Source organism: Schistocerca americana, chromosome 10 (assembly GCF_021461395.2).
Source record: "Schistocerca americana isolate TAMUIC-IGC-003095 chromosome 10, iqSchAmer2.1, whole genome shotgun sequence".
Classification (NCBI taxonomy): Eukaryota; Metazoa; Arthropoda; class Insecta; order Orthoptera; family Acrididae; genus Schistocerca; species Schistocerca americana.
The window spans coordinates 135117608-135145036 of NC_060128.1; the positions used below are offsets into that span (position 1 = coordinate 135117608).

The window sequence follows — 27429 nt, forward strand, 5'->3', positions numbered from 1 at the left end:
GTAGAATTTTGGGAAGATGTGGTTCATCTGTAAAGGAGACCGCTTATAAAACACTAATACGACCTATTCTTGAGTAGTGCTGGAGCGTTTGGGATTCCTATCTGGTGGGATTGAGGGAGGACATAGAAGCAAATCAGAGGCGGGCTGCTAGATTTGTTACTGGTAGGTTTGATCATCACGCGAGTGTTACGGAAATGCTTCAGGAACTCGGGTGCGAGTCTCTAGAGGAAAGGAGGCGTTCTTTTCGTGAATCGCTACTGAGGAAATTTAGAGAACCAGCATTTGAGGCTGACTGCAGTACAATTTTACTGCCGCCAGCTTACATTTCGCGGAAAGACCACAAAGATAAGAGAGATTAGGGCTCGTACAGAGGCATATAGGCAGTCATTTTTCCCTCGTTATGTTTGGGAGTGGAACAGGGAGAGAAGATGCTAGTTGTGGTACGAGGTACCCGCCGCCACGCACCGTATGGTGGATTGCGGAGTATGTATGTAGATGTAGGTGTAGACCACCACTGCCAGCAATCGCGTACAGTGGCTACATGCCTGCCATTCCTTTCTGTAATATCGCAGAAGGAACATCCAGCCTCTTGTAGCCCTATTACACGACGTCGTCCAAACTCAGTGAAGTGTTGATAATGGAATCTTTGTCGACTTAAAGTCATTTATGACTAACATCATTTCTCCTCATCTAATCTCGAAGGTAACTAACGCTCATGACCGTTACAGCGTGTATTTAGAGCAACGCTAATTTGCATTTATGAAATAAGTTCTTTCTGACTGGACTGGAGAAGCTGCGAGAACGTTGTTTTAATGAGAGTAGCGGTGTGATGGAATTAATATGTACTATCCAAATTCTGCCACTTTCCTCTGTGCACAGCGAGAAACTTTTCAACGCCAGTTCATAAACGAGTCAAATTCAACTGCTTGTGAGTGGGTATCGTTAAAAATTATTAACTGTGAATATTTCTTTAGATAGAAATGTATTCAGACTTGGTGAAGGTTTATGGAACATTGCTAAAACTAAACTCCTCCCGCACAGGCCATGAAGGCCCTAAATGTACCGACCGGCCGCCTTGTCATCCTCAGACCACAGGCGTCACTGGATGCAGATATGGCGGGGCATGTGGTCAGCATACCGCTCTCCCCGCCGTATGACAGTTTCCGATACCGAAGCCGCTACTTCTCAATCAAGTAGCTCCTCAGTTTGCCTCACAAGGGCTGAGTGCACTCCGCTTGCCAACAGCCTTCGGCAGACCGGACGATCACCCATCCAAGTGCGAGCCCAGCCCAACAGCGCTTAAGTGATCTGACGCTAACTGGTGTTACCACTGCGGCAAGGCCGTCGGCTACAGCATTTTTAGGTGTTAACAAATGGACGAATTCCAATGCGATCGAAGTTCTCATTAAGATTATCCACAGTAAGGACCAGTTATGAAATGTTCCAGAATGTACTCCACAAGGTAGTCGTCAGTTGGCAGTGGTACTTTATCACCATCACGCAGCCCTTCAAAACCAGCCCAGGAGGTATGTGGAGCAGCCACGGGCATAACGCTGCTCCTGGACATTACAGAATTGCTGACATACCATCCTGAAATGCCTGCAACATGGGGCGTTCCACTGTCGGCGGTATACTAGATTGCTATAAGCTGTAGCACAACACAGCATCTCCACAGCTGCTACGTGATCGGAACATACCTCCAGTCAAAACACACTTTGTCTAAGATAGTGTGAATGCTCTCAGGTCAGCTGGAGACAGCATTGCTTCATTGCCATGCGTTCAAGCAGTGTAGTTTGCACGCCAGTTATTACTAGAATGTGTGGCTTAGCAGATATAGCTCCATCGAGCAGCGTAGCCAGTAAGGTGAAGGCTGTGACCTAGCAGCGATGGTTCTGGACTGAACTCGATCTTCCGAGGCGAGACCACCGAATGGGTAACACTGTCTAACAGTTCAGCCAGTGTCTGAGGCCTGGGTTCAACTCTGGCATCTGCACGCTCCTGCCAGACACTTTGGGCCACATGAAGTGTATGCTGGGCCAGCTGCTCTTCTGACAACAGACTTGCGTCAGCAAGGATGCTGTGATACCAGTCAGCGCCGCGCTGCCACAGCGTTCTGCTACCTTCAGCCATGAGCTACAGTTGTCATCTGGGTGATAGCCATCAACCACCTGTATGGAACCCTGAGATAATTAATGCTGTTATTTTACAGTACTTATTCTTGGCTCTGTGGTTCAATAGATGTGACACGTTCCCATCAGAGCACCAATGTTGTGTGCCATCGGATATGGTTTCCATTTGGGTAGGTGACCAGCCGTCCTGCCAAGTGCTGTTGACCTACCAGAGTTCAATGAGCAATGGAAAAGCTACTTCACCGAATAGCTCACGGAAAACTGACAACGGCACAATGGCTGGGTGGGCTGTGTGCTGAACCCACAGCCCTCCATATGAACATTTGAAGACGCCAGTCAGCTGAGAGTGACACGGTAGTCTATCGGTGCCTTGCGAAACTTGTCCATACAGAGATTACCCTTGATGGTATACTTGATACAGTACTGTATATCCCATGCCATCGCTTCCCACACATGCCACTCTGGAGGTAAAAGTGGGTATGTTGCAACACATGTGTCATCCAGCTGAAACATTGACTCTCCTCCATATAACAGGTAAGTTGGTGTGAAATAGCTGATGTCCTTAGCAAGGCATGAGAAAGGGTACAGCCTATTTTACATGAGGAATCAACGATGAGAGGGTGTTAAGAGAAATTAGTGCCACTGTTGTCGAATCGTAAGTAAATACTACAGTGAACCGCCACTGTTCTCCTCTTGGATACAAGTCCACATCCTCTTTTCAAAATACATTTATTTATTTTTTGTAAGACATACATCAGGAACTTTTGAATGAAAATAATAGCTATACATTTACAAGTATCACTAAATTACTACAGATCGACAATTCAACACAGCTTTCCAGTATAACTCAAGTGACATTAGATACTTACAAATATCAGAGTCTATTATATAGTACGTCACCCCTTCCACTGTTTGAAAAAGTTCGAAAGTACCATTGTAGGTAGGTATGGGACATGGTACCATATGTGCAACTGTCTATTGTTCTTCACCACAGCCCCAAGAAGATGATGCAGATTTTACCCACTTGTGGAGAGTGTCTGCATATTTTCCACGACCAGTTCCGATGCGATTCATGATAGTCTATACTTACTGAAACCAAATATAGGGGGTTTCTCCCAGATGAAAGGCAGTGTCAGGCATTGTAGAGGAGTCTTCTGTTGTCAGCAGTGTTTATATTCATCGATGGCATTGAATTCATTTTTACTAAGACTCCTGGCTGTGATAAGAGTGGAATGTCTTGACCATAATCTTCTCCGATCCTCATGAAATACATCGTTCAGTACTGGAAACTCGGGTTTATCAACAATCTTCTGGTGTTCATTAAGGAGAGCACTCTATCGTCTGATAAAGTACTATGAATGTGATAGAAGGTGGGTAACCAGAACATGGGGTTAAATCATATATTATACATGAAATGACAGAATTAAACACTTGGTCTTCTTCGCCTTACCACATTCTTCTACAGATCAGCACTGTTATATGGATGGAAGCAATTTTAGTCACAGTTTGTGGCGGGACACAGTTCGTGATGCCAGTACTTCTCTTCGAATTGAATCTGTGTGCCATATATGTCTGCGACCAGGGTAAACCTCATGACCAAGTATGGGCCATCCTAGTATTTATCCAGTTGGATGTGAGAAACCGCCTGCAAATCACACACATCCCGGCTCACCAGTCCTCGAGGCGGACTCGATCCGAGACTGGCTCGGCTTCCAGAATCCCTGAGCAAGACCGACAGAATTAAACGCTATTAACAGAAAGTCATGCATTGGCAGTCATTTCTTTATCTGAAATTCTAGAAATTTATCTGCGGTTGGACTAATCAAAAATATTTACTCTGGTCTATTCCGAAACAATCTACGCAACTGGGCTGGTTTCTGACATGATGAAACGAATCCTTTTCTGAAAATACTGTCTCTACTGCGTCATCGAGAGGGAGAAAAAGGGATAAGAAGCTAAACAGCAGAAAAATTGGACGTTGTTGCCTTGTCATGTGATGAAACTGCGTGCCCAGAACCCACGTTTTAACCAGGTAGTGATACACCTCAATAAACACTGTAGTCTTGCACAGTGTATTCCAAACAAAGCAATAATGAGGGTTTTGTACATATTGGTGAGAAACTTTCTGGAAGTATTTGTATGAACTGTACGTTTACCAGTTGACAACTCCTAAGAAAATAAGTAATACACATTGTTGGAGTCTGTTATGTACTTTCATAGGCCATAAGTTACTTTGATCAGCATTTAGGAAACACGAGGGGCGTTCAGTAACTAACCATTTTTTTTTTTTTTTTTTTTTTTTTTTTTTTTTTTTTTTTTTTTTTTTTTTTTTGCAGCAAGCTGGTATCATTCGGGTTTCCAATACACCATATCATTCCCCACTCTTTTGGCTACAAAACACTGTATTTCAACACGATCTCCTGTCAATGCGACGGTCTTACGCCACCTTATTGGCAGGGACGGTATGCTCTCATGGTACCACCCTACAGGCCGATGTTCAGGCCAAGGTCTTGCTGTATCAATATCCTTCCTTGTAAGGCGCAAGATGTTCCACACAGATGGTCCTTCGATGCGAGGCACACACTTTTGTGTACTCCAAGTAGTGGACCAGTGTGTCAGCACTACCAAACAAGCCGTCCAGTGGGGCACTGAGGTGTTTCATTATGTCCTGTCGAATGAGAGCGTCCGCACGTTCCAACACTGCAGTAGCCACAGGTGTGCGCGGCCGACCGGCAAGCTGGAGATCGGACAGGTAGTGCGACCTCGACTGTATGATGACAGGCGCCTCACCCAACGAGTCATCGTGCTTTTGTTTACTGCCAGGTCTGCGTAAATATTCTGCAAGTGCCCATGAATATCTTCTACGCTCTGGTTTTCCGCCAAAAGAGAGTAAATCACTGCTCTCAACTTGGAACTCTCCTCAGGTACAGACGTCATTTTGAGGGCTATGATTAGCGCTACCGTCTACCTGCTTTTAGGACTGAAGTGGGAATATTCCAAGACCTTTCAGAAAAAGTTCCGCAGTTTTTCAACCGAAACTCGTCGATCTTGGAACTCTTCTCAGTTACAGACATCATTTTGAGGGCCACGTCTAGTGATACCATCTACCGGCTTTTGGAACTGAAGCGGGAATATTCCAAGACCTTTCAGAAAAATTCCGCATTTTTTCAACCGAAACTTAGCGGTAAAAAAGTTTTGCATTAGTTGTATTTCTCACTGAATGGTCCTCGTAGCCTGAAACATGGTACTCGTACACCAGAATAAAGTTGTCCATATTTCAACCCACCTGGGCTCAAAAATAAAGTCGTACTCGTTACATTGAAAGAATGGTGATAAATTAAAAGTTCACTTTTTTTTAAAAAATCTACTGTATGCCAAATTTTATTTTCATACATATATCTCTTACAGAGCCCATCAACTACTCTAAGCAGCACATGGGACAGTTCAGAGCCTAAAACTACTCAAAATTACTGTTCTGAAATGATAGTATCACATATAAAATTATCTTTAAAAGTGAAAGTGTCTAACCCAAATTGTTTCCATTTTAATTAGTGAAAGTATCAAAGATAAAATTGTTCCAAAATAACTATTCAACAAACCTGCATATGACTGCATCTGCGAACTTGTTTCGTGCACTCCTCCATTTTGCCAGTAGTGAAACATGTATTTGAATCAGCAATCAAGTTGAAGAGAATAGTGCCGTTTGTACAACGGCATTAACATGGTACTTAAAAATTTACTTTTAGCCCTCATGTTTGCTTAATGAAGTTATATCTTGACTTGAATAATGCCAGTTGTGCAATAGCATAAAATTATTTATTTGAAATAACTTTGCTCTGATAACTTTAGTTATACCAAAATCGATTTTAACTTCACATATATATTGCATAGAGGTCTCATTTTCTTTATGCTCTTTCATTTGATGGGTAACTTTACTTTACTACTCCTTTTCATATTCAATACAAGCAAAGCATGTGGATTATGATTCAGGCTGTTAGATTTAAACACAATGTTGATCTCAATATATATAACCTACCATTTCCAGCATTTTTGTAGCACGAATCACTCTTACAAAAAATTTTGCTAAACGGTATTGCGTCAAACCTTGGACATACCAATCCTAACTCTGAACATTATTTAACAAAATCCATCGACTTGATTTTCTGGATCTACTCTGAGCACACATTAGCACATACCTTTCAGAAATTAACTGTTCTAATAATTCAAAGAACTGTCTGTTGCTCGTCTAAAAATGGCGAATTTTAACACACGACTTGTCACACAGATTCAGAGTACTACAGGCAGAAGCGGAGGAGGCATTTTAAGCGAAAATCCCCTCCGCACAGTGGTAGAACCGCACGATCTTAAGGAGAGGTCCTGGTCGACACCAATGAAAAAATTGATTTTTTTAGGTAACTTGCATCCCTAAAGTATATAAAATATACTTCCTACATAATTTTTTTAAAATGTGGAAGTATTTTTGCTGTTACGACGTTTTAAATGGAACCGGCCGAAGTAAAGACAGCTGTAGGTTCTCAATGAGCTACACTGCCGTTGTTCCACATAAGATGTGACCTGTATATGAAGTTCTGTTCAATGAAGATTTGCGTAAAACATGCACCGATGCCGATACACAAAATGACAACAGCAGCTTCAGCGCATGCATGTTTCCGAACCGTCGTTGTGGGGTAAGAACTGTTGAAATAGCGGCATATATCTGCACTTATGTTCAACGCAGGTTATTCATCTATTCTGGAGACCATGAGCGTGTTAGGCATTACAGCGACGAACAACAAGTACTTCGCGGAGTTATCCCACAGGAAACGCGTGAAAGTTGCAGAGCAAGAATTATCTCAGTTTTTAAAAGAGTCCAGACTGAAATACAGCATCATATTTGTAAACAGATTATGTTCGCGAAAGAGGATGGGTACCTCTATGGTTCTGAGATTGCAGGTCAATGATAAGGGACTTTTTGTCTTTAATCAAAGTTTAAACGCCTTTTTCTTGCAACAACAATTCTGAGCGCACGAAACGCTCAAGATCCTCGACAGGTTAACCGAGGCATTTGATTTTCAGAAACCAGACTTCAGATGCGACGGGTGGTAGAGAACACTTCTGTTGGATCGAGATGTTTTTCTTTCCCCCACTAAGGGACGCAAGAGAGATCAATACGTATTTCCGTTTTTTATCCCAAGAACACTTCCTTTCATTTCTGCATACCACCAGACTCAACATCTTGAGGTACAACGAGGTCAATAGCTGTTATTTGAACCGCAGAACACACCAAGATTGAAATATCGTTGATTTTTCTTCCAAGAAAGGTTGTTGTTGTTGTTGTGGTCTTCAGTCCTGAGACTGATTTGATGCAGCTCTCCATGCTAGTCTATCCTGTGCAAGTTTCTTCATCTCCCAGTACTTACTGAAACCTACATCCTTCTGAATCTGCTTAGTGTATTCATCTCTTGGTCTCCCTCTACGATTTTTACCCTCCACGCTGCCCTCCAGTACCAAATTGGTGATCCCTTGATTACAGAATTCAAAATGAAATCTCGTGAGATATGATCACGTGCCTAGGTAACCCTATAATGAAATGAAATTAAATAAATTGATGACTTGCAACATATTGCACTGTTAATGCAATCAAGAAGTAATATGGAACAAAAATCTTAACAAAAAGTGAATAGTAGCCCTAAATCACTCACTTTAGAGCCTCAACAACTGTCAAATAAAATTTTTTCACGCGGAGGACCCTACACTGCGTTTACTTTGGATACTGACTAAATGTGACTTGATATAATTCAATACGTTCGAAGGATAAGGAAAGTTAAAAATTAGAAGACGCAAAAGCTTGTTGTAGTAAAGAGTATATAATGCGTTACAGTGCAAGATGTCATACTAGTGCGACAAACTCTTGTACAGAATGAAAACAAACTTGATATCTGGGTCTTTCACTCAATTTTTCACTTGTGTCGGAAGTTTGCTGAAAATTAAACTTGCAGAATATCGAGCACCTTAGTGTGGACTGGTTATAGGACTGTTTACGAAAGTGCCAATAGTTATCTTGTCTATTGTTCACTCAGTGGATGTGACAGTTACTACTATTAATCTCAGATCATGTATACGGGTGACAGAGTTACAACATCGGTACATTGGAACAGCGCGCTGCTCGAAGTTCACGAACTGACATGACAGATAGTCCACATCGTCCTTTTCTGGTCTAAAATGTTCGTGAATGTACGTAGTTGAGACTTAGAAGACGATAACATGGGATTTAACAGATTTAAAATGTGAAAATTTAGCAATCAAACAATATTATACACTATTGGCCATTAAAATTACTACACCACGTAGATGACGTGCTACAGGCGCGAAATTTAACCGACAGAAAGAAGATGCTGTGATGTGCAAATGATTAGCTTTTCAGAGCATTCACCCAAGGTTGGCGCCGGTGGCGACACCTACAACGTGCTGACATGAGGAAAGTTTCCAACCGATTTCTCATACACAATCAGCCGTTGACCGGCGTTGCCTGGTGAAACGTTGCTGTGATACCTCGTGTAAGGAGAAAAAATGCGTACCATCGCGTTTCCGACTTTGATAAAGGTCGGATTATAGCCTATCGCGATAGCGGTTTATCGTATCGCGACATTGCTGCTCGCGTTGGTCGAGATCCAATGGCTGTTAGCACAATATGGAATCGGTGGGTTCAGAAGGGCAATTCGGGACGCCGTGCTGGATCCCATCGGCCTCGTATCACTAGTAGTCGAGATGACAGGAATCTTATCCGCATGGCTGTAACGGATCGTGCAGCCACGTCTCGATCCCTGAGTCAACGGATGGGAACGATTGCAAGACATCAACCATCTGCACGAACAGTTCGACGACGTTTGCAGCAGCATGGACTATCAGCTCGGAACCACGGCTGCGGTTACCGTTGACACTACATCACAGACAGGAGCGCCTGCGATGGTGTACTCAATGACGAACCTGGGTGCACGAATGGCAAAATGTCATTTTTTCGTATGAATCCAGGTTCTGTTTACAGCATCATGATGGTCGCATCCGTGTTTGGCGACAGCGCGGTGAACGCACATTGGAAGCGTATCACCCGGCGTGATGGTATGGGGTGCCATTGGTTACACGTCTCGATCACCTCTTGCTCGCATTGGCGGCACTTTGAACAGTGGACGTTACATTTCAGATGTGTTATGACCCGTGGCTCTATCCTTCATTCGATCCCTGCGAAACCCTACATTTCAGCAGGATAATGCACGGCTGCATGTTGCAGGTCCTGTACGGGCCTTTCTGGACACAGAAAATGTTCGATTGCTGCCCTGACCATCACATTCCCCAGATCTCTCACCAATTGTAAACGTCTGGTCAATGGTGGCCAAGTAACTGGCTCGTCACAATACGCCAGTCACTACTCTAGGTGAACTGTGGTATCATGTTGAAGCTGCATGGGCAGCTGTACCTGTACACGCCATCCAAGCTCTGTTTGACTCAATGGCCGGGCGTATCAAGGCCGTTATTACGGCCAGAGGTGGTTGTTCTGGGTACTGATTTCTCAAGACCTAAGCACCCAAATTGCGTGAAAATGTAATCACATGCAGTTCTAGTATAATATATTTGTCCAATGAATACCCGTTTATCATCTGTATTTATTCTTCGTGTACCAATTTTAATGCCCAGAAGTGTATTTAATAAAACAAAAATTAAAACAGTTATCCGTGTCAAACCATTTTCCGCCACATCGCTTTTCGAGGACTTAACAGCCTCATCAGTGTATTACTGTACAGTTTTTTTTTTCGCTCGATGTAGCTACATGTCTGTTTTGAGATCCATTGCGCTGCAAACGGAATGTTCCACTAGGATTATCAACATTAAACAGTGATTAAGCTACTTACAATACGTTCCTGTGGCAAGAACCATGAGGTTTGTCGTAAACATACATTTTCTTTTTTAGATGTCCTCATGCTTAGCTGGATGGGTACGTGCTTGCTCTCAGGCACCGAGCCCGGGTTCGCTTTCCAGACGGGTTGGGGGATTTTTTCCGCTCGTGGACGGGGTATTGTGTTGTCCTCATCATCATTTCATCCTCATCACCGGGACGCAAGTCGCCCAATGTGGCGTCGACTGAAATACGATTTGCACTCGGCGGCCGAACTTCCCCGAATGGGGCATCCCGACCAGCAGTGTCATACGCTCATTACATTTTTTTTTCTTCTTCAGATGACTCACAAGGACGAATAAACGAGACAAACTGTCAGAGTACAGATGAAGAGACAGAGTAGCTTCTAAGTCAATACACTGCGAATCAAAGATATACATAAATAATATACAAGACAGTGTTTGACTCTTTACAATTTTTCCGTCAAAGAATATCATCATTCCAAAAACAAAAAACAAAAAAACAAAGAACAAAAAAAATATGAAAAGTATAAAACTTCCAAACCTACATTTCAGCATATTTATACAGTTTTCCGGTTTGGTCATTTGCCGAGTTGTATGATTTAGGTTGGTCACTCGACAACAGACGGCAGCAAAAGTCACTATACTTTAGAGCATCTAAAAGAGTTCATTGCCGCTGCTTCAGCTTTGCCATTGCCCGTGTTCTGCACATGTTTCCCATCGTGAATAGAAATGTCAGGTTCTTCATAATGGTACAGTCTGTAGCGTTTGCCTAGTTTGTGAGATCATATTAGATTATTATCGATGTTGTCAATGTCGTTAATCTGTTTTGTTTTGTGTTAGTGTGACGTGTAAGGATGAAAATGTAAATTTATGACGAAACTAATGGTTCTTTATGCTGTAGCATATCCATAGTAGCTTAGTTTTTAAGTAAAATGAGTATTCGCGCGCCTGCTACGGTCGCAGGTTCGAATCCTGCGTCGGATATGGATGTGTGTGATATCCTTACGTTAGTTAGGTTTAAGTAGTTTCTAAGCCTAGGGGGCTGATGCCCTCAGATGTTAAATCCCATAGCGCTCAGAGCCATTTGAACAACAAAATGAGTATTCCCTATGCCATACTGCGTAAACAAGTGCTGTCGACAAGGGATCTCAGATCGATTCCGTATTCCTAGATTTCCAGAAGGCTTTTGATACCGTTCCTCACAAGCGACTGTTAATCAAATTGCGTGCATATGGAGTATCGTATCAGTTGTGTGACTGGATTCGTGATTTCCTCTCAGAGTGGTCACAGTTCGTAGTGATAGACGGTAAATCATCGAGTAGAACAGAAATGATATCTGGTGTTCTGCAAGGAAGTGTCATAGGCCCTCTGCTGTTCCTGATTTACATGAATGATGTAGGTGACAACATGAGCAGCCCCCTTAGATCGTTTGCAGATGACGACGTAATTTACCGTCTAGTAAAATCATCTGACGATCAATTCCAACTACAAAATGATCTAGAGAGAATTTCTGTACGGTACGAAAAGTGGTAGTTGGCACTAAATAAAGAAAAGTGCGAGGTCATCCACATGGATACTATAAGAAACTCGATAAATTCTGGGCGTACGATAAATTGCACAAATCTAAGGACTGTCAGTTGGACTGAATCCCTAGGAATTACAATTACGAGCAACTTACATTGGAAAGACCACACAGATAATAGTGTGGGGAAGGCGAAACAAAGACTGCGCTTTGTTGGCAGAACACTTGCAACAAACCCACTAAAGAGACAGCCTACATTACACTTGGCCGTCCTCTGCTGGAATATTGCTGCGCGGTGTGGGATCCTTACCAGGTAGGATTGACGGAGGACATCGAAAAAGTGCGAAGAAGGGCAGCTCATTTCTTGTTATGGCGCAATAGGGGTGAGAATGTCACTGATATGATACGCGAGTTGGGGTGGCAGTCACTGAAACAAAGGCGGTTTTATTTGCAGAGAGATCTATTTACGAAATTTCGATCACCAACTTTCTCTTTCGAACGCGAAAATATTTTGTTGACACCCACCTACGTAGGGAGAAATGATCATCATAATAAAATAAGAGAAATTAGAGTTCGAACGGAAAGATTTAGGAGTCCCTTTTTCCCACGCGCCATTCGAGAGTGGAATGGTAGAGAAGTAGTCTGAAAATGGTTCGATGAACCCTCTGCCAGGTACTTAAGTGTGAATTGCAGAGTAACCATGTAGTTGTAGATGTACATGTAGACATGTAGACTGTAACTTACTTCTAGCGAAATCGAACTCAAAACTGGCTACGTCCAAAAAAAACAACAAAAAAAAAGTAATATAATCCACTGATCCAGCAGAAGACGAGCGTTTAAGTTCTAGAAACGCTTTGTGGGCGTAAATAAAAAGTTACTGACAGATAATTATTTGAATTTATCTTTTCACCTGTGTGTGGCTAAATGGTATTATACTGCTGAAGGCTAAATTACATACATTAAAATTGTATTTTACTTCCGCAAATACGCTGCAGTCATGGACTGTGCGGCTGGTCCCGGCGGAGGTTCGAGTCCTCCCTCGGGCTTGGATGTGAGTGTTTGTCCTTAGGATAATTTAGGTTAAGTAGTGTGTAACCTTAGGGACTGATGACCTTAGCAGTTAAGTCCCTTAAGATTTCACACACATTTGAACATTTTTTTCCGCAAATAGTCGCCGTTTCCTAACCGACGTCAAATATAGACGACACAAGGAAATTTAATTTTTATTGATATTAATTTTTTATATTTTACGTTGTATTTTTGTTTTGTCTATAGTTTTGTATTTAAATTTTTTATTTTTTATTTTATGTTATTTATTTGTGTTTACATTTTATATTCATGTTTATGATTTATTTCTATATTTCATATTTATATATTTTTATATTTTATATTCATGTTTATACTTTTTTCTATATTTCATATTTATATTTTTTTATACGACTCGAGCTTCAGCAACAGTGAAAAACGGATTACTTACATCTTGCACTGATGAAGCCAGACGTTCCGTTTGAAAATGCAGCGGAAAACCTGTCGCCCGGCTAGTAGACGGAGCCAGAATGAAATGCCGAAGACGCCTCTTAGGGAATGAGGAACGCTGCCACTGCACGCTCGCCCAGGAGCTACCGCTCAAATGTCGAGACTCACGCACAGGCACGCACTGTCCTTTGCAACTGGTGGGGCAGGACCCAGTACCGCTTAGGGATGTTTGCACGTCGCCACTGACGTCACAGACTGCCGGAATGCACCGTAGCAATCGTTGCCATAGCAACGCGCCGGCGTTACCCAATGGATAGCTGTTCCCGGGTAACGGCGTGCCAGCCGAGCGAGAGGGAAATCGGAGTTGTGTGCAGCGCTATGCACCGTCGCCTTCTGACACGATTTAGCTGAAACGGCTCTGAATGGCGCACTGTCTCAGTCTCCCACGAATACCATCGTTGCTTCTTTTGTGAAACGCGAAGTATGTACTGCATTCCTCCACCGAAACACATGATAGGTAGAGGGTGTTTAGGAACAAGTGTCACGTACCCCTACAGGAGGTACTCGTAGTCAAAACCAGAACAAGACTTCCTATAATGATACGTCCCCAAACAAAAACCTGTTGAGGTGTGGGCCGGCCGAAGTGGCCGTGCGGTTAAAGGCGCTGCAGTCTGGAACCGCAAGACCGCTACGGTCGCAGGTTCGAATCCTGCCTCGGGCATGGATGTTTGTGATGTCCTTAGGTTAGTTAGGTTTAACTAGTTCTAAGTTCTAGGGGACTAATGACCTCAGCAGTTGAGTTCCATAGTGCTCAGAGCCATTTGAACCATTTTTTTGTTGAGGTGTGGACTTACCTGTCCTCTCATTCCTATCCACACGTTACGTACAAATAGACAGAATGGACAGTGTTACACATACTTTAGTGCCGGCCGGGGTGGCCATACGGTTCTAGGCGCTTCAGTCTGGAACTGCGCGACCACTACGGTCGCAGATTCGAATCCTGCCCCGGGCATGGATGTGTGTGATTTCCTTAGGTTAGTTAGGTTTAAGTAGTTCTAAGTTCTAGGGGACTAATGACCTCAGAAGATAAGTCCCATAGGGCTCAGAGCCATTTGAACCATTTTTGTTACGTGTCCCGGAATGAACTAGAGTTTGGAGTGGCATCCCATGACAATGATGGGAGCACATCGTGATGTCAGCTGTATGTTTGCGACAAGTGTAAGTAAGGTATTTCACTTATCAGTGCTAGTGTGCGCGTGAGTGATGTAGTATGTATCGGAAGCGGAGGCTATCTGAGGTGGTACATATAAAACAAGAAAGTAATGAAAAAAAAAAACCACCGCGTATGACATACATGTTCAGCTCCTGTTACAGGACTCCTCTTGTGAAGCTTATATGTGATGCACTGATGAGATTCACTGCCGGAGTTCCTTGTCGTGGACGCCTTATGGCAGACTTTTTCGCCGTGTCATGAAACACTCATGTCAATATCTTCGTCTCACTAAAGGAAGCCAGAGAACTGAAAGGTCAATTATCTGCTGCGCTGCTGAAAGAAGGTACTGTGTATAAACGAAGCAAAGTTACTGAAGTACTTTTTCGGGAAACATTTTACTTGTAGCATAAAAATTAATACACCATGTATTTTGGAATCGCACTTTTTCCGCTACGCAACTGTTCTCAAGCGACTACAGGGAAACTATTGCTTAAAAATACACTCCTGGAAATGGAAAAAAGAACACATTGACACCGGTGTGTCAGACCCACCATACTTGCTCCGGACACTGCGAGAGGGCTGTACAAGCAATGATCACACGCACGGCACAGCGGACACACCAGGAACCGCGGTGTTGGCCGTCGAATGGCGCTAGCTGCGCAGCATTTGTGCACCGCCGCCGTCAGTGTCAGCCAGTTTGCCGTGGCATACGGAGCTCCATCGCAGTCTTTAACACTGGTAGCATGCCGCGACAGCGTGGACGTGAACCGTATGTGCAGTTGACGGACTTTGAGCGAGGGCGTATAGTGGGCATGCGGGAGGCCGGGTGGACGTACCGCCGAATTGCTCAACACGTGGGGCGTGAGGTCTCCACAGTACATCGATGTTGTCGCCAGTGGTCGGCGGAAGGTGCACGTGCCCGTCGACCTGGGACCGGACCGCAGCGACGCACGGATGCACGCCAAGACCGTAGGATCCTACGCAGTGCCGTAGGGGACCGCACCGCCACTTCCCAGCAAATTAGGGACACTGTTGCTCCTGGGGTATCGGCGAGGACCATTCGCAACCGTCTCCATGAAGCTGGGCTACGGTCCCGCACACCGTTAGGCCGTCTTCCGCTCACGCCCCAACATCGTGCAGCCCGCCTCCAGTGGTGTCGCGACAGGCGTGAATGGAGGGACGAATGGAGACGTGTCGTCTTCAGCGATGAGAGTCGCTTCTGCCTTGGTGCCAATGATGGTCGTATGCGTGTTTGGCGCCGTGCAGGTGAGCGCCACAATCAGGACTGCATACGACCGAGGCACACAGGGCCAACACCCGGCATCATGGTGTGGGGAGCGATCTCCTACACTGGCCGTACACCACTGGTGATCGTCGAGGGGACACTGAATAGTGCACGGTACATCCAAACCGTCATCGAACCCATCGTTCTACCATTCCTAGACCGGCAAGGAAACTTGCTGTTCCAACAGGACAATGCACGTCCGCACGTATCCCGTGCCACCCAACGTGCTCTAGAAGGTGTAAGTCAACTACCCTGGCCAGCAAGATCTCCAGATCTGTCCCCCATTGAGCATGTTTGGGACTGGATGAAGCGTCGTCTCACGCGGTCTGCACGTCCAGCACGAACGCTGGTCCAACAGAGGCGCCAGGCGGAAATGGCATGGCAAGCCGTTCCACAGGACTACATCCAGCATCTCTACGATCGTCTCCATGGGAGAATAGCAGCCTGCATTGCTGCGAAAGGTGGATATACACTGTACTAGTGCCGACATTGTGCATGCTCTGTTGCCTGTGTCTATGTGCCTGTGGTTCTGTCAGTGTGATCATGTGATGTATCTGACCCCAGGAATGTGTCAATAAAGTTTCCCCTTCCTGGGACAATGAATTCACGGTGTTCTTATTTCAATTTCCAGGAGTGTATTTACTTATTTCAAACTGCTTATTTCTCACATGACATCCTGATGATGTTGTGATAATCTTTTCTTGATTGATCAGATTTATCACGATACTGCAAAGGGGAGTAACTCACTGCCCATTTTTCGAAGAATTTGCAGTGAATTAGGGCGCTAATTGTGGCTGCTAAACATAGAGGGATAGAAATTGGCACTCTGAAATGCGTATTTCGACGCCAATTTTGTTTCTGATTAATTATGCTTTGTATAATGTACGTAATGTATGTAATCTTTGATATGCTGTAAAGATGTAGAAAGGTATGCACTATGTTTTCTCTTCCCGTTAGAACACTTTTCATCATTTGGAGGAGGATGACTTTATATGTATTTTTTGTTGATTTACTAATATGTGTAAATGAAAGGATTTTGTAGAAGGTATGAATATACGACTATGTATATGCTGAATCACACTTAGGACTTTTGAATTGTATAAATGAAAACTTGGCGTGCTTCCCCTCTGAAACGAAAGTGAGTTAGCGCTCGCAAAATGTGGTTGGTGCAAAGGATAGTAATTGGAAGGTGCTTTGTGCAGGTGCCGAGTGAGGCTTTCAGTGCTTGGAGGTATTATGGGAAAGCCTCGGGTGGATGAATGGCTCTAATACATTACTCCGTTGCTGGAAAATATCATAAAATCTGATGATCGTCGTCAAGAAGAAAATAACACAGCATATCACTTCCAACGGTAAGTCCACCTGTCGTCGTGTACTCGCCACCAACATTGCGCAATCACTTAAGCAGAGAGGAGAAGTCTAACTTTTGTAAAGTGTTGGATCAGCACATTTATTATGTGCAAATATAAGGTAACTCATAGTAGATTCGTGTACCTACCTTGAATTGTTTCCTATCATAATACATCTTAGGATCCTCTCCTTTTGAACAATGATTTTCGAGGGCCCCGAGTATGAGAACTGATAATCAAAAACTTGATTACTTTTGCTTTAAACTGAGTGCAAAAAGTTGCCTAAAATTACTGCTGATTTTGTTGAAGTTGAGGGAGGAAGTAAGTGTTGCTTTCATGAAATCCTCCCGCCCCCTAGTAATTGAATTTCTTCAGTTTAAAGTTTTGTGGTTTTAAAGATTACTAACCTAAATTCTGGCTATAAAAGTAAATGATTGTGCTGATGAAGAACAGTTAACAAGTCATGTTGAGATTAGTTAAAGTAAATGTTCTCAAAGATAGATTTGAAATACAATAACTGATAAAAAAATATGTGCTGCATTAACTGTTGAGAAAACCAAATTTATGGAAGAGTGTTACCAAAGTTTACTGATTTTAAATTGCTTCTGAAACGTGTGTGGTTACTTTATAATAGCAGTCAAGATTAAGGGCCCCCATTGTAAGTTGTTCAAAATGCATGAAGTTACTTGATTAATGAATATACTCACTGCTTTTGAAGTTTATGTTGAGGTTTGTGCACATTGTGCAATAAAAAGTGTAATATCAGATTGGGAGCCCCCTACTTACTGTTTGTATTACTGAAGGTAAAGCTACCATGAGTGCCCTCATTCACAAAAACAGTTACAATATTGCTTACTAAGGAATGTGTGAATCTTAATGCAACTGCATTTTGATTACATTTGTGCTGTGCAGAAAGTATCTGATGAAGTAAGACTGGGCCTATGTCCCTTTCTAGTTTAGTAATGAATTGCAATTGCTATGATGATGAAATAACTCAGGTTTGGCGAAGTATTTACTGTTGATGAGTGTTAAAGTGTCATTTATGTTTGTGAATACTTGAATATCTTACAATAACTGCTTTTATCCACTGCTTGTGATAGGGTTCATTGCAATTTCGTAAGAAAGGAGTATAGGTGGTGTTTTTCCACCAAAACTATTTTCCCTTTTGTAAAATAATTGTTTCACATTTCTATGCCTCATTAGGCTGGCGACGGAATTTTTTTTCTTTCATTTGAGTAAATTTGATTTGTTAAAACATTATCTAAATTGGACCTGACACTTTCTCTGTTTTACGTAACTTTAATTTCAAGTTTGATAAGCAAAATCCTTTAGGCATTTCAGGGTTAAATCTGAAAAAATCCTCCCAGAGGGTAACATTATACTGCATGCAAACACCAAAATCGAGTATTATCTATATGCTGACATAGCAAAACGGTGCAGTGATAGTGTTATACAGTGTTCCCACCAGAGGTCAACTAATCATAAAGTAATAGGGTGGACACACCCCACATTAATATCCACTAACAAGCATCCGGATACTTTTGATCAGGTTTTGAATTTGTTATTACAAAGCTGGCAGACAGAGCAGCAAAATATTGGCTTGTCTAATGAACTTTATTGCGGAAACGTCTTAGTACACATACAGGAGTACAGAATTAGTTCTGATTATAGAATATCATTTCTTCGCCAAGCTTCAATTACGAATTTTTGAAAATCTATTTGGAGATATCAGCGACTAAACTATAATCTTTGAAAATAATTACAACAGCCTACATCGCATGGCATATTTATTTGAAAGGTGAGTGGTTTCGATCATCACACGATCATCTTCAGATCTAAAACCATACTGATGGACAATAGTTGTAGGTCCGAGACTGTTATAATTATTTTCAGTTAAGAAAGTCAGATACCACTCATATTTAATATACCTAATTTTATTAATGAGTAAGCAATAACCAAGACATCTTAGCATTACTATTTCATAATTCTTTATTATCAATAAAATTAACTATTTATTTATTTCAAGTTTCTGCTAACAGTCACTTTTTATTTTATGCTTAATCTAACATAATGCAACGCGGTTAGAACATGTTCTGTTCATCTTCAAGGTTTTGTACATACATACTTATGTATATACATACATATTTACATACATACATATGTATGCACATATGTACATACATACATATGTACATACATGCATATGTACACACATACATACATACATATGTATGTACAAACGCTTGAAGATGAACAAAACATGTTCGAAACGCATTGCACTGTGTTAGATTAAGCATAAAATAAAAAGTGACTGGCAGCAGAAACTTGAAATAAATAATTTTCCCACACAGTCACAGTTCACCAACATAGCCATTATGGCTGAAAATACTTAAAATTAACTGACATTTTCAGTCTCTTTTCATTAATCGTCTTTCTTCGTTCTCTTTCTCTAGAGCTCCTGTACACTCTGGTTCTTTCAAGAATTCCTCGAAATCGTCATACATGAGTCCAATAGCGCTCACACAGTACAAAGATTCTGTTTTAAATTTACGCAGAATTTCAATATATTGGCCGTTTCCGCACTCACAAGTCCACGGATTGTTTAGCAAGCTAAGTGTTTTAATGTTGTGGCATCCGTCTACAGCGAACAGTACCTCGGTGAGATTACTTAATTTGTTCGTACTAAGGTCCAGTTCCTGCAGTTTCGCTGTCTTCTCGAAAGTATCTACGTCAATAAAGGAAATCTCGTTACTTTCCAAGTGTAGCGACTTCAGTTCAGGAGTAAAATCAAACACTCTCTGTGGGAGACTGGGGATACGATTGATATCCAAGTTCAGTTTCACAAGTTTTCCGTTGTTCACAAATGTTGCTGATCCAAGAGTTGTCAAAAGATTTCCTGTTAGTTGGAGCTGACGGAGATCCAGCAGATTGTGAAAAATGCCGTCAGGGAGGGACTCGATGTTGTTGTAGCTGAGGTCAAGGACTCTCAACTCGCGATTGGCCGAGAAGGTTTCTTCGTGCAAGTGCGACAGGTGATTCCCTCGTAGGGTCAGCTCTTTCAAGGCTGGCAACTTGGCCAGCGTCTTTGGAGGCAGGACTGACAGTTCGTTGACGTCCAGTTTGAGTACTTCCAACAGTGGGGTCATAGAGAACGTTTCTTCTGGAAGGGACCATACACGGTTGTGACTCAGGTTCGCTGACCGTAGTTGTCCAGAGTTGAAGAATAGACTCTCTGGCAGCTCTGCAATAGAGTTGTAGCTCAGATCGACCGACTCGAGATGAGGACTCCAGAAAAATACGTTTTCGGGGATGTCTGTCAGCCAGTTAAAATGGAGATCGACGTGTTTCAGTAGAGGACTGTGTCTGAAGAGTGTTGGAGGAATGTTCTCCAAGTTGTTGGAAATAGCTACAGTCTCCAGCAGTGGACAGTGGTCGAAGAATCTGCCGTCGACGGCAGAGAGCCTAGTCATCATCGCTGAGAATACTCTGAGCTTTGGGTTGTTTTGAAGGGTGTGCTCATGAAGAGTGCTGATGTGGTTCCAGTCGAGGATGAGCTCCTCCAAATCGTTATTACTGCGGAAAGTGTCTTTCGAGACAGATACAACACCGCTGTCATTGAGGCTGAGAAATACCAATTTCGTCAAGTAGCTGAAGGTGAGGTTCGTTATGTGTCCCAGTTTCGTTGCTCCCATGTACAGCGTTTCGACGTTGTCAGGAACACAACCTGGAATCACAGCTCCTGGGAAAACTTTAGGGTCTATGGCTAGATGTGGAGGTGAAATTGATTTCTGCTGTATACTGCTCCTCAGTTTATTGCCGTCTGATATCAATTTTCTGGATATCTCGAACTGACTTCCCCTCTCAGGGACTCTATTGTTGGTGCCCTTACTATCTAATGAGTGGCCTAGGTTGACTAGATGGTGAGAGGTTCTTTTATAATTCTCTTTGTTATCTGCATCAGGATCTTTGCCATCCAGTGGTCTCTCTTTCAGATGCAAAGCTCTACTGATGTTCTGAGTGTGCATAAAAGTTTCTGCCAAAGTATCAACCAGTGTTTGATGTACTGCGGGGATGTTTCTTGAATTTCTATGGTGATTCAGATCTGAAACGGAGACGTCTTTGAGTGCACTACCAGTTACAGTATGTTCTTCCTCTGGCAACTGAGACGTGCCCTCAGCACTTTTCTTGATGCTCGAGGTTGCTGCTGGGCGCCCTCTCTTACCAGTAATGAACCGGAGCGCGAGTCTTCTGAGGACTTCGAATGTAGAGTGAGTGTCTTCCACTATTCTCTCGATGAATGTGGAGGCTACAGTCTTCAGATCTGTCTGTATTTTCTCGTCTCGGCGAACTTCAACTGGTTTGAAGAAATCGCTCTTATTGCCAGCAATTCCAGCACTCAATGATTCTATACTACTGGATTGTGAACTACCACGTCTATAGACGCCAAGGATATGAGGGTCACCTCTCGTCACCTGTGGGATATTTAAGCTTCTGACAGCTCTCCTTTGAGGACTAGCTTGGTTGACAGATGTACTTACTCCAGTTTCATGTTGTCTGGTTACAGTGGTTGCCAATACAGGTAATAGGTACCTCGTATTTCTTCGATGATTCAGATCTGAAACAGGAATCTCCCTTAGATCACCACCAGTTACTGAAGTTTCTTTATTTCCTGCCAGTTGCAGAGTGGCTTCACCCCTCTGCTGGAGGCCAAAATTTGATGCCGGCCGACCTCTGTTAGCAGTAATGAACTGCAGTGATAGTCGCCTAAGGATATCGAATGTCGAATGAGTGTCTTTCACTATTCTCTCGAAGAATTTGGAAGCTACAGTCTTCAAATCTGTGGGCATTTTATCAATTCGTGGGTGTCCCATTGATTTGTAAATACTAGGTATTCCTTCCACCAAATTTTTATTACTGTCAGGCTGTGAATCTCCAAGTCTGTAGACAGCAATACTTGGAGGGTCACCTCCGGTCAATTCTGGGATACGTAAGCTCCTGGTGGTTCTCTTTCCTGGAAAAGCTTCATTGGTAAATGGTCCCACTCCATTATCATGTTGTCGAGATGGCGTGGTTGCCAGGCGAGAATTGTGCTGACCAAGATGCGTCCTTGGCGACACTTCGCTTGGACTCAGATCCTCTCTATGGGAGAGGGCTTGATCTGGAGGGGATGCAGTGGTGGCGTCGATGTCCTCGTCTCCCAGGTACTGTGACGGTGTCATTCCCTCGTACGGCTCCGTGACGTCATCTGGTCTAGTCTCCAGAAGGTGTTGGGAGCAGTCGAACACTGTTGGGCTGAACTGGATGCAGGGGCAGACCACTGGGATCTCCTCAGCGCCAATATTGTCTCCGGGACTCACGGATACCCGCTGCATGTCGGCACCGCTGTTTCCGGAAGTTAACAGCGGGGATGCAGTGAGGAAGAACCTGAAACAAATGCAAAAATGCGTTTTAGTCTCTAGTCTTATCTATAGGACAACAGTAACCGTGTCAAGTGTGCTTCCAGGTAGTTAATATGAACCCCAACACGATTGCTGTTGACAGCGGAAAATAACGGTGTCTGCTTTTCTCGATGAATAGATAAAATTTTTAAGTGAATTAAACCGCGATATACTTTTCCCATTGCAAGTCTATATTGTAATTTTCAAATCGTCATGATAATAATAATAAAAAAAGTAACAATAAGACATAAAATTACAAACACCCTCTGCAAAACTGTTACCATTTTAAGGTCACCTCAGACGACTCGACGGAAACACCGTATAACCTTAGATATGCACTTGAGGACAAACACTTTGCCACAAGTGTGCCACATGGCCACCGTTAATGCCGCAGCCAGTCTTCTCATTCGATGCCCTACACGTAAAATATTGCATTCGTGTACGGAATGCATTAACAGCCGATCACTGTGCGTACCAGGGACGCATTGACACTGCCAACAGGGCTGGAATACACCAAAGGCTTTGAACACCCCCGTACCAAAAAAAAACAAAAAGAAAAAAAAATCCAACTGGTTAAAGTAGAGAGACTTGAGAGCCCATGGTGATGGCGAGCCACGACCGCACGACCGATAAACTTGTCGAAAATTCGTTTTACATATTACCAAACAGCTACGTGAAACTTTGCCATCAAGAACATAATCCGAACCGAGGCCTTATAAAGTGTTTTAACATTGGGTGAGAGTCCACTTTTGTACGCGACATATCGGGGAATCTGTTGGTTTCCTGGCGTATGTTTACCAGCATTATTTGAGAGTATCATTGTCCTCTACTCATCCTTTTCGTTTGTACCTAGAATATCGACATAACCTGAACAAACGAGTGTAGTCCATCACGTAATAATTACTATACAATCCATTAAATCTGCACGCGTAATTTTTTCCATCAGTTGTGACATTTGACAAGATAAGACTCCTGTCTCGATATGCTAAGGAAATATTTGAACACGAATCACACGAGAATGATGCATGCATTGCCGCTCTTCAAAACAATTGTTCAAATGGCTCTGAGCACTATTCGACTTAATTTCTGAGGTCATTAGTCCCCTAGAACTTAGAACTACTTAAACCTACCTATCCTAAGGACACCACACACATCCATGCCCGAGGCAGGATTCGAACCTGCGACCGCAGCGGTCGCGCGGTTCCAGACTGAAGCGCCTAGAGCCGCTCGGCCACAGCGGCCGATATTGGCGCACTTCATAGCCTCAGCTGTCACTGGGGAACGGCATAAGAGGCCGAAAACGCGGTCATAGCGAGTAAATACATTTAGGGGTAACATCAACTTAGAATTTTCTGAAAATCTATTTTGTATTGACTTAAAAGACACTTTGAATCTTCTAAAATACGAGGCAAAAATTGGAATCCTTGAAAAAAAAACTGTTCTACAGATTTCGGAACGCTTCTTCTATCAGCTCCGATGACCCTAAACGGTCTACCTCCTCTAGTTAGACCGAGCGAAGTGGAACAGTGGTTAGCACTCTTTCGGGAGGCCGACGGTTCAGACTCCCGCCCGGCCATCCTGATTTAGGTTTTCAGTGCTTTTCCTAAATCGTTTCACGCAAATGCTGGGATGGTTCCTTTGAAATGGAGCAGTCGATTTCCGTCGCCACATTTCCCAAATCCGAGCTTCTGCTCCGTCTCTAATGACCTTGTTGCCGAATGGACATTAAATTCATTCGTTTTGAACCTTGATTTTTGTGGGCAGTATTGACTTGTGATAGTTTATTTGTGATTTTATAGCATATAGTACTTTCACGTAAGAATGAGTGATAGTCCTAAGAAGAGCACTCGAGTAGATGTGGTACGGAAACATCGTACCCAACGCGGTGTCGAAGTTGTATGTCATCAAAGCGTCCAAAGAATGGATATTTGGCTGAGAGCAGTTCGGAAGGAGTCGGTACATCTGCTACGATACTGCAAAACAGTGACCAATATTTTGATAAGAATTACGAATTGAGCTATGGGATTATAAATTTTCTTGCCGTTTTCTACATCTACATCATACTCTGCAAGCCACCTAATGGTGTGTGGTGGAGGGTACTTTTGGTACCACTATCTGATCCTTCCAATCCTGTTCCACTCGCGAATAGTGGGTGGGAAGAATGATTGTCGGCAAGCCTCTGTATTGGCTCTAATTTCTCGAATTTTCTCCACAAGTTCATTACGCGAGAAGTATGTGGGGCGGGGGGGGGGGGGGGGGGGGGGGGGAATTAATATGTTGTCCCACTCCTCCTGAAAAGTGCTGTCCCAAAATTTCCATAGTAGATCCCTCCGTGATGCACAACGCCTCTCTTGTAACGTCTGCCAGTGGAGTCTGTTCAGCACCTCCGTAACGCTCTCTCGCCAGCTAAACGATCCCGTGACGAAACGCGCCGCTCTTCTTTGGATCTTCTCTATCTCCTCTATCAGTCCTACATGATAGGGATCCCAGACAGATGTATAATACTCAAGAATCGGGCGAACAAGCGCCTTACATCCACTTCTTTCGTGTATGAGTTACATTTCCTTGACGTTCTTTCTATGAACCTGAGTCTGGTATCAGCTTTTCCCCACTATGTGTTTTACATGGTCATTCCACTTACGGTCGCTCTGGATAGTTACGTCTAGATATTTTACGGCAGGCGCTGTCTCCAGCTGTCTGTCATCAATAGTGTAGCAGTACAGTGGTGGATCTCTATACGTGAAATGTAAAACATGCAATTAAGGTGTCACATTGCAAGGACGAAGTCCTTGAGGCTTCTCGTTGTCTGTTGTTGTGGTCTTCAGTCCTGAGACTGGTTTGATGCAGCTCTCCATGCTACTCGATCCTGTGCAAGGTTCTTCATCTCCTAGTACCTACTGCAACCTACATCCTTCTGAATCTGTTTAGTGTATTCATCTCTTGGTCTCCCTCTACCATTTTTATCCTCCACGCTGCCCTCCAGTACTAAATTGGTGATCCCTTGATGCCTCAGAACACGTCCTACCAACCGATCCCTTCCTCTAGTCAAGTTGTGCCACAAACTCCTCTTCTCCCCAATTCTGTTCAATACCTCCTCATTAGTTATGTGATCTACCCATCTAATCTTCAGCATCCTTCTGTAACACCACATTTCGAAAGCTTCTATTCTCTTCTTGTCCAAACCATTTATCGTCCACGTTTCAGTTCCATACATGGCTACACTCCATAAAAATACTTTCAGAAACGACTTCCTGACACTTACATCTATACCCGTTGTTAACAAATTTCTCTTCTTCAGAAACACTTTCTTTGCCATTGCCAGTCTACATTTTATATCCTCTCTACTTCAACCATCATCAGTTATTTTGCTCCCCAAATAGCAAAACTCCTTTACTACTTTAAGTGTCTCATTTCCTAATCTAATTCCCTCAGCATCACCCGACTTACTTCGACTACATTCCATTATCCTTGGGTTGCTTTTGTTGATGCCTTGAGGCTTACGCTTCACAATAAGTGTTGCTTGTCCAAACTGCCCAGAAGCTGTTACAAGAAGTGGTAAGTTTATACGGAACGCATATGAAATCAACCGTTGAATCATTGTAGTAGTATCATGCTTGGAGTAGGGCAAAATGGAATTTCGTGCGTCCATGGAAATGTCACGGCCGATATTTCAGTCTTGCTGTCCCTTTTTGGTGAAAATTCAGCCGAGTTTATTCAAACATCGTACATTACACAAAAAACAATATTTCCAAAACCTCCTAGTTGCTTCAATAGCAATTACACAGATTCTTTTTTTTTAACCAGGAACAGTGCGTTCTGCAGATCGACTAAAATTCTACATGTCTCAGGAAAACTAATGCGTGTTGCCATTTTGTAATATTTTCCTACAGAGTTTGTTTGTAACATACTTCAACATACGCCCCATAAATACTCAAAGTATTATTTCTTGATCATCTCCCTGTCCGACTATCAATAAAACGCTCTTACCCCGTAACAACAGTCCAGGCTAAATTTTGTCCATTCTAAAGTCTTACAGGGCTTTGCACACGGGAAAACGGAACGGAGCACGTCGTTCCGCCCATAGACCAGTTAGTTTGTCCCGACCGACCGCCACGTCATCCACAGGCAATGGTGTCATCGAGAATGGGTGTGGATGGGCTGATGGACAGCGCACCACTCTCCCAGCCGTTGTCGGATTAGCAGAACTTATGACGCTACTCACATAGGTAATCAGTCAGCATGACGATGCTGTAAGCATTCTGTTTCACGACCTTCCAGTAAGGAAAAATCACTGGAAGTCCCCAGAAATCGAATTAGGATCTCTCACATGACCACAGCCGCGCTGACGACTCAACCCAAGAGGTCGACACTACGCACGGAAGAAAACAGAAAATAAATTCTTGAATTTTATGTTTAACGACCAATCGATGTGTATAACAGACTGTAATAAAGCCATTTTCCTCACTGATGCCGGCCGTTCAGGACCAGACGTTTCGGCAGGCTCGAACGGCGGCATCTTCAGGCACGCGAAACCCACAAATATGCAGGCCGCCTCGCCTCCTCCCTCGCCGGCAGCTGTCTCTCTGCCAGTCGCGCGGTGACTAACGGCCGGAATTAATTCGTCACGTGGCTGAGCGGCAAGCCCCGTTCCACAGGCGGCAAGACATATTGTTTGGATAACAATAACAGAATCTTCAATTGTCTTAAAAGGGCCCGCCTGTCGCATTGTCCTCGGCGTCGGTGGCGTCTTCCCGAGAGGGGGACGGAGGCCCTTCCTCCGCATTTCCAGGGCGGTGCGTCCCAGCCTCCGCGCTGATGGATGCGCTTCATTAATAACGGGGTCGTCGTCCCGGCTGCTGCGGAGCTTGGGGCTTTTGTTTCGCCAACGTTGGCACCTACTGGGATCTACCATCTGTGGGCAGAGAGACAGCCCTCAGCTTGAGAAGGAGGGATGGAGGCTCTATTGTGTGCCTGTTGCCATGGAGACTGCGCTGTAGAAACAACGTGCTCAAGGTTTGCCGAATAAGGAGTTACTGCTTTACTGGTCTACAAAAACAATTTTTACCTCGTTTTTTTTTCACTGGCTTGGTATAAACTCTACAA

General features: G+C 43.4%; 1 protein-coding gene across 1 annotated transcript in view; it reads right to left on the reverse strand.

Annotated features, from left to right (window-relative positions):
- Positions 1-19262, reverse strand: part of LOC124552300 (platelet glycoprotein V-like) — a 104408-nt gene extending 85146 nt beyond the window's left edge. The window contains exon 1 of the mRNA XM_047126575.1: positions 19255-19262. Coding sequence (XP_046982531.1) covers positions 19255-19262 — 8 coding nt within the window. The remainder of the gene's footprint in view (positions 1-19254) is intronic.
- Between the last annotated feature and the right edge of the window lie 8167 nt (positions 19263-27429).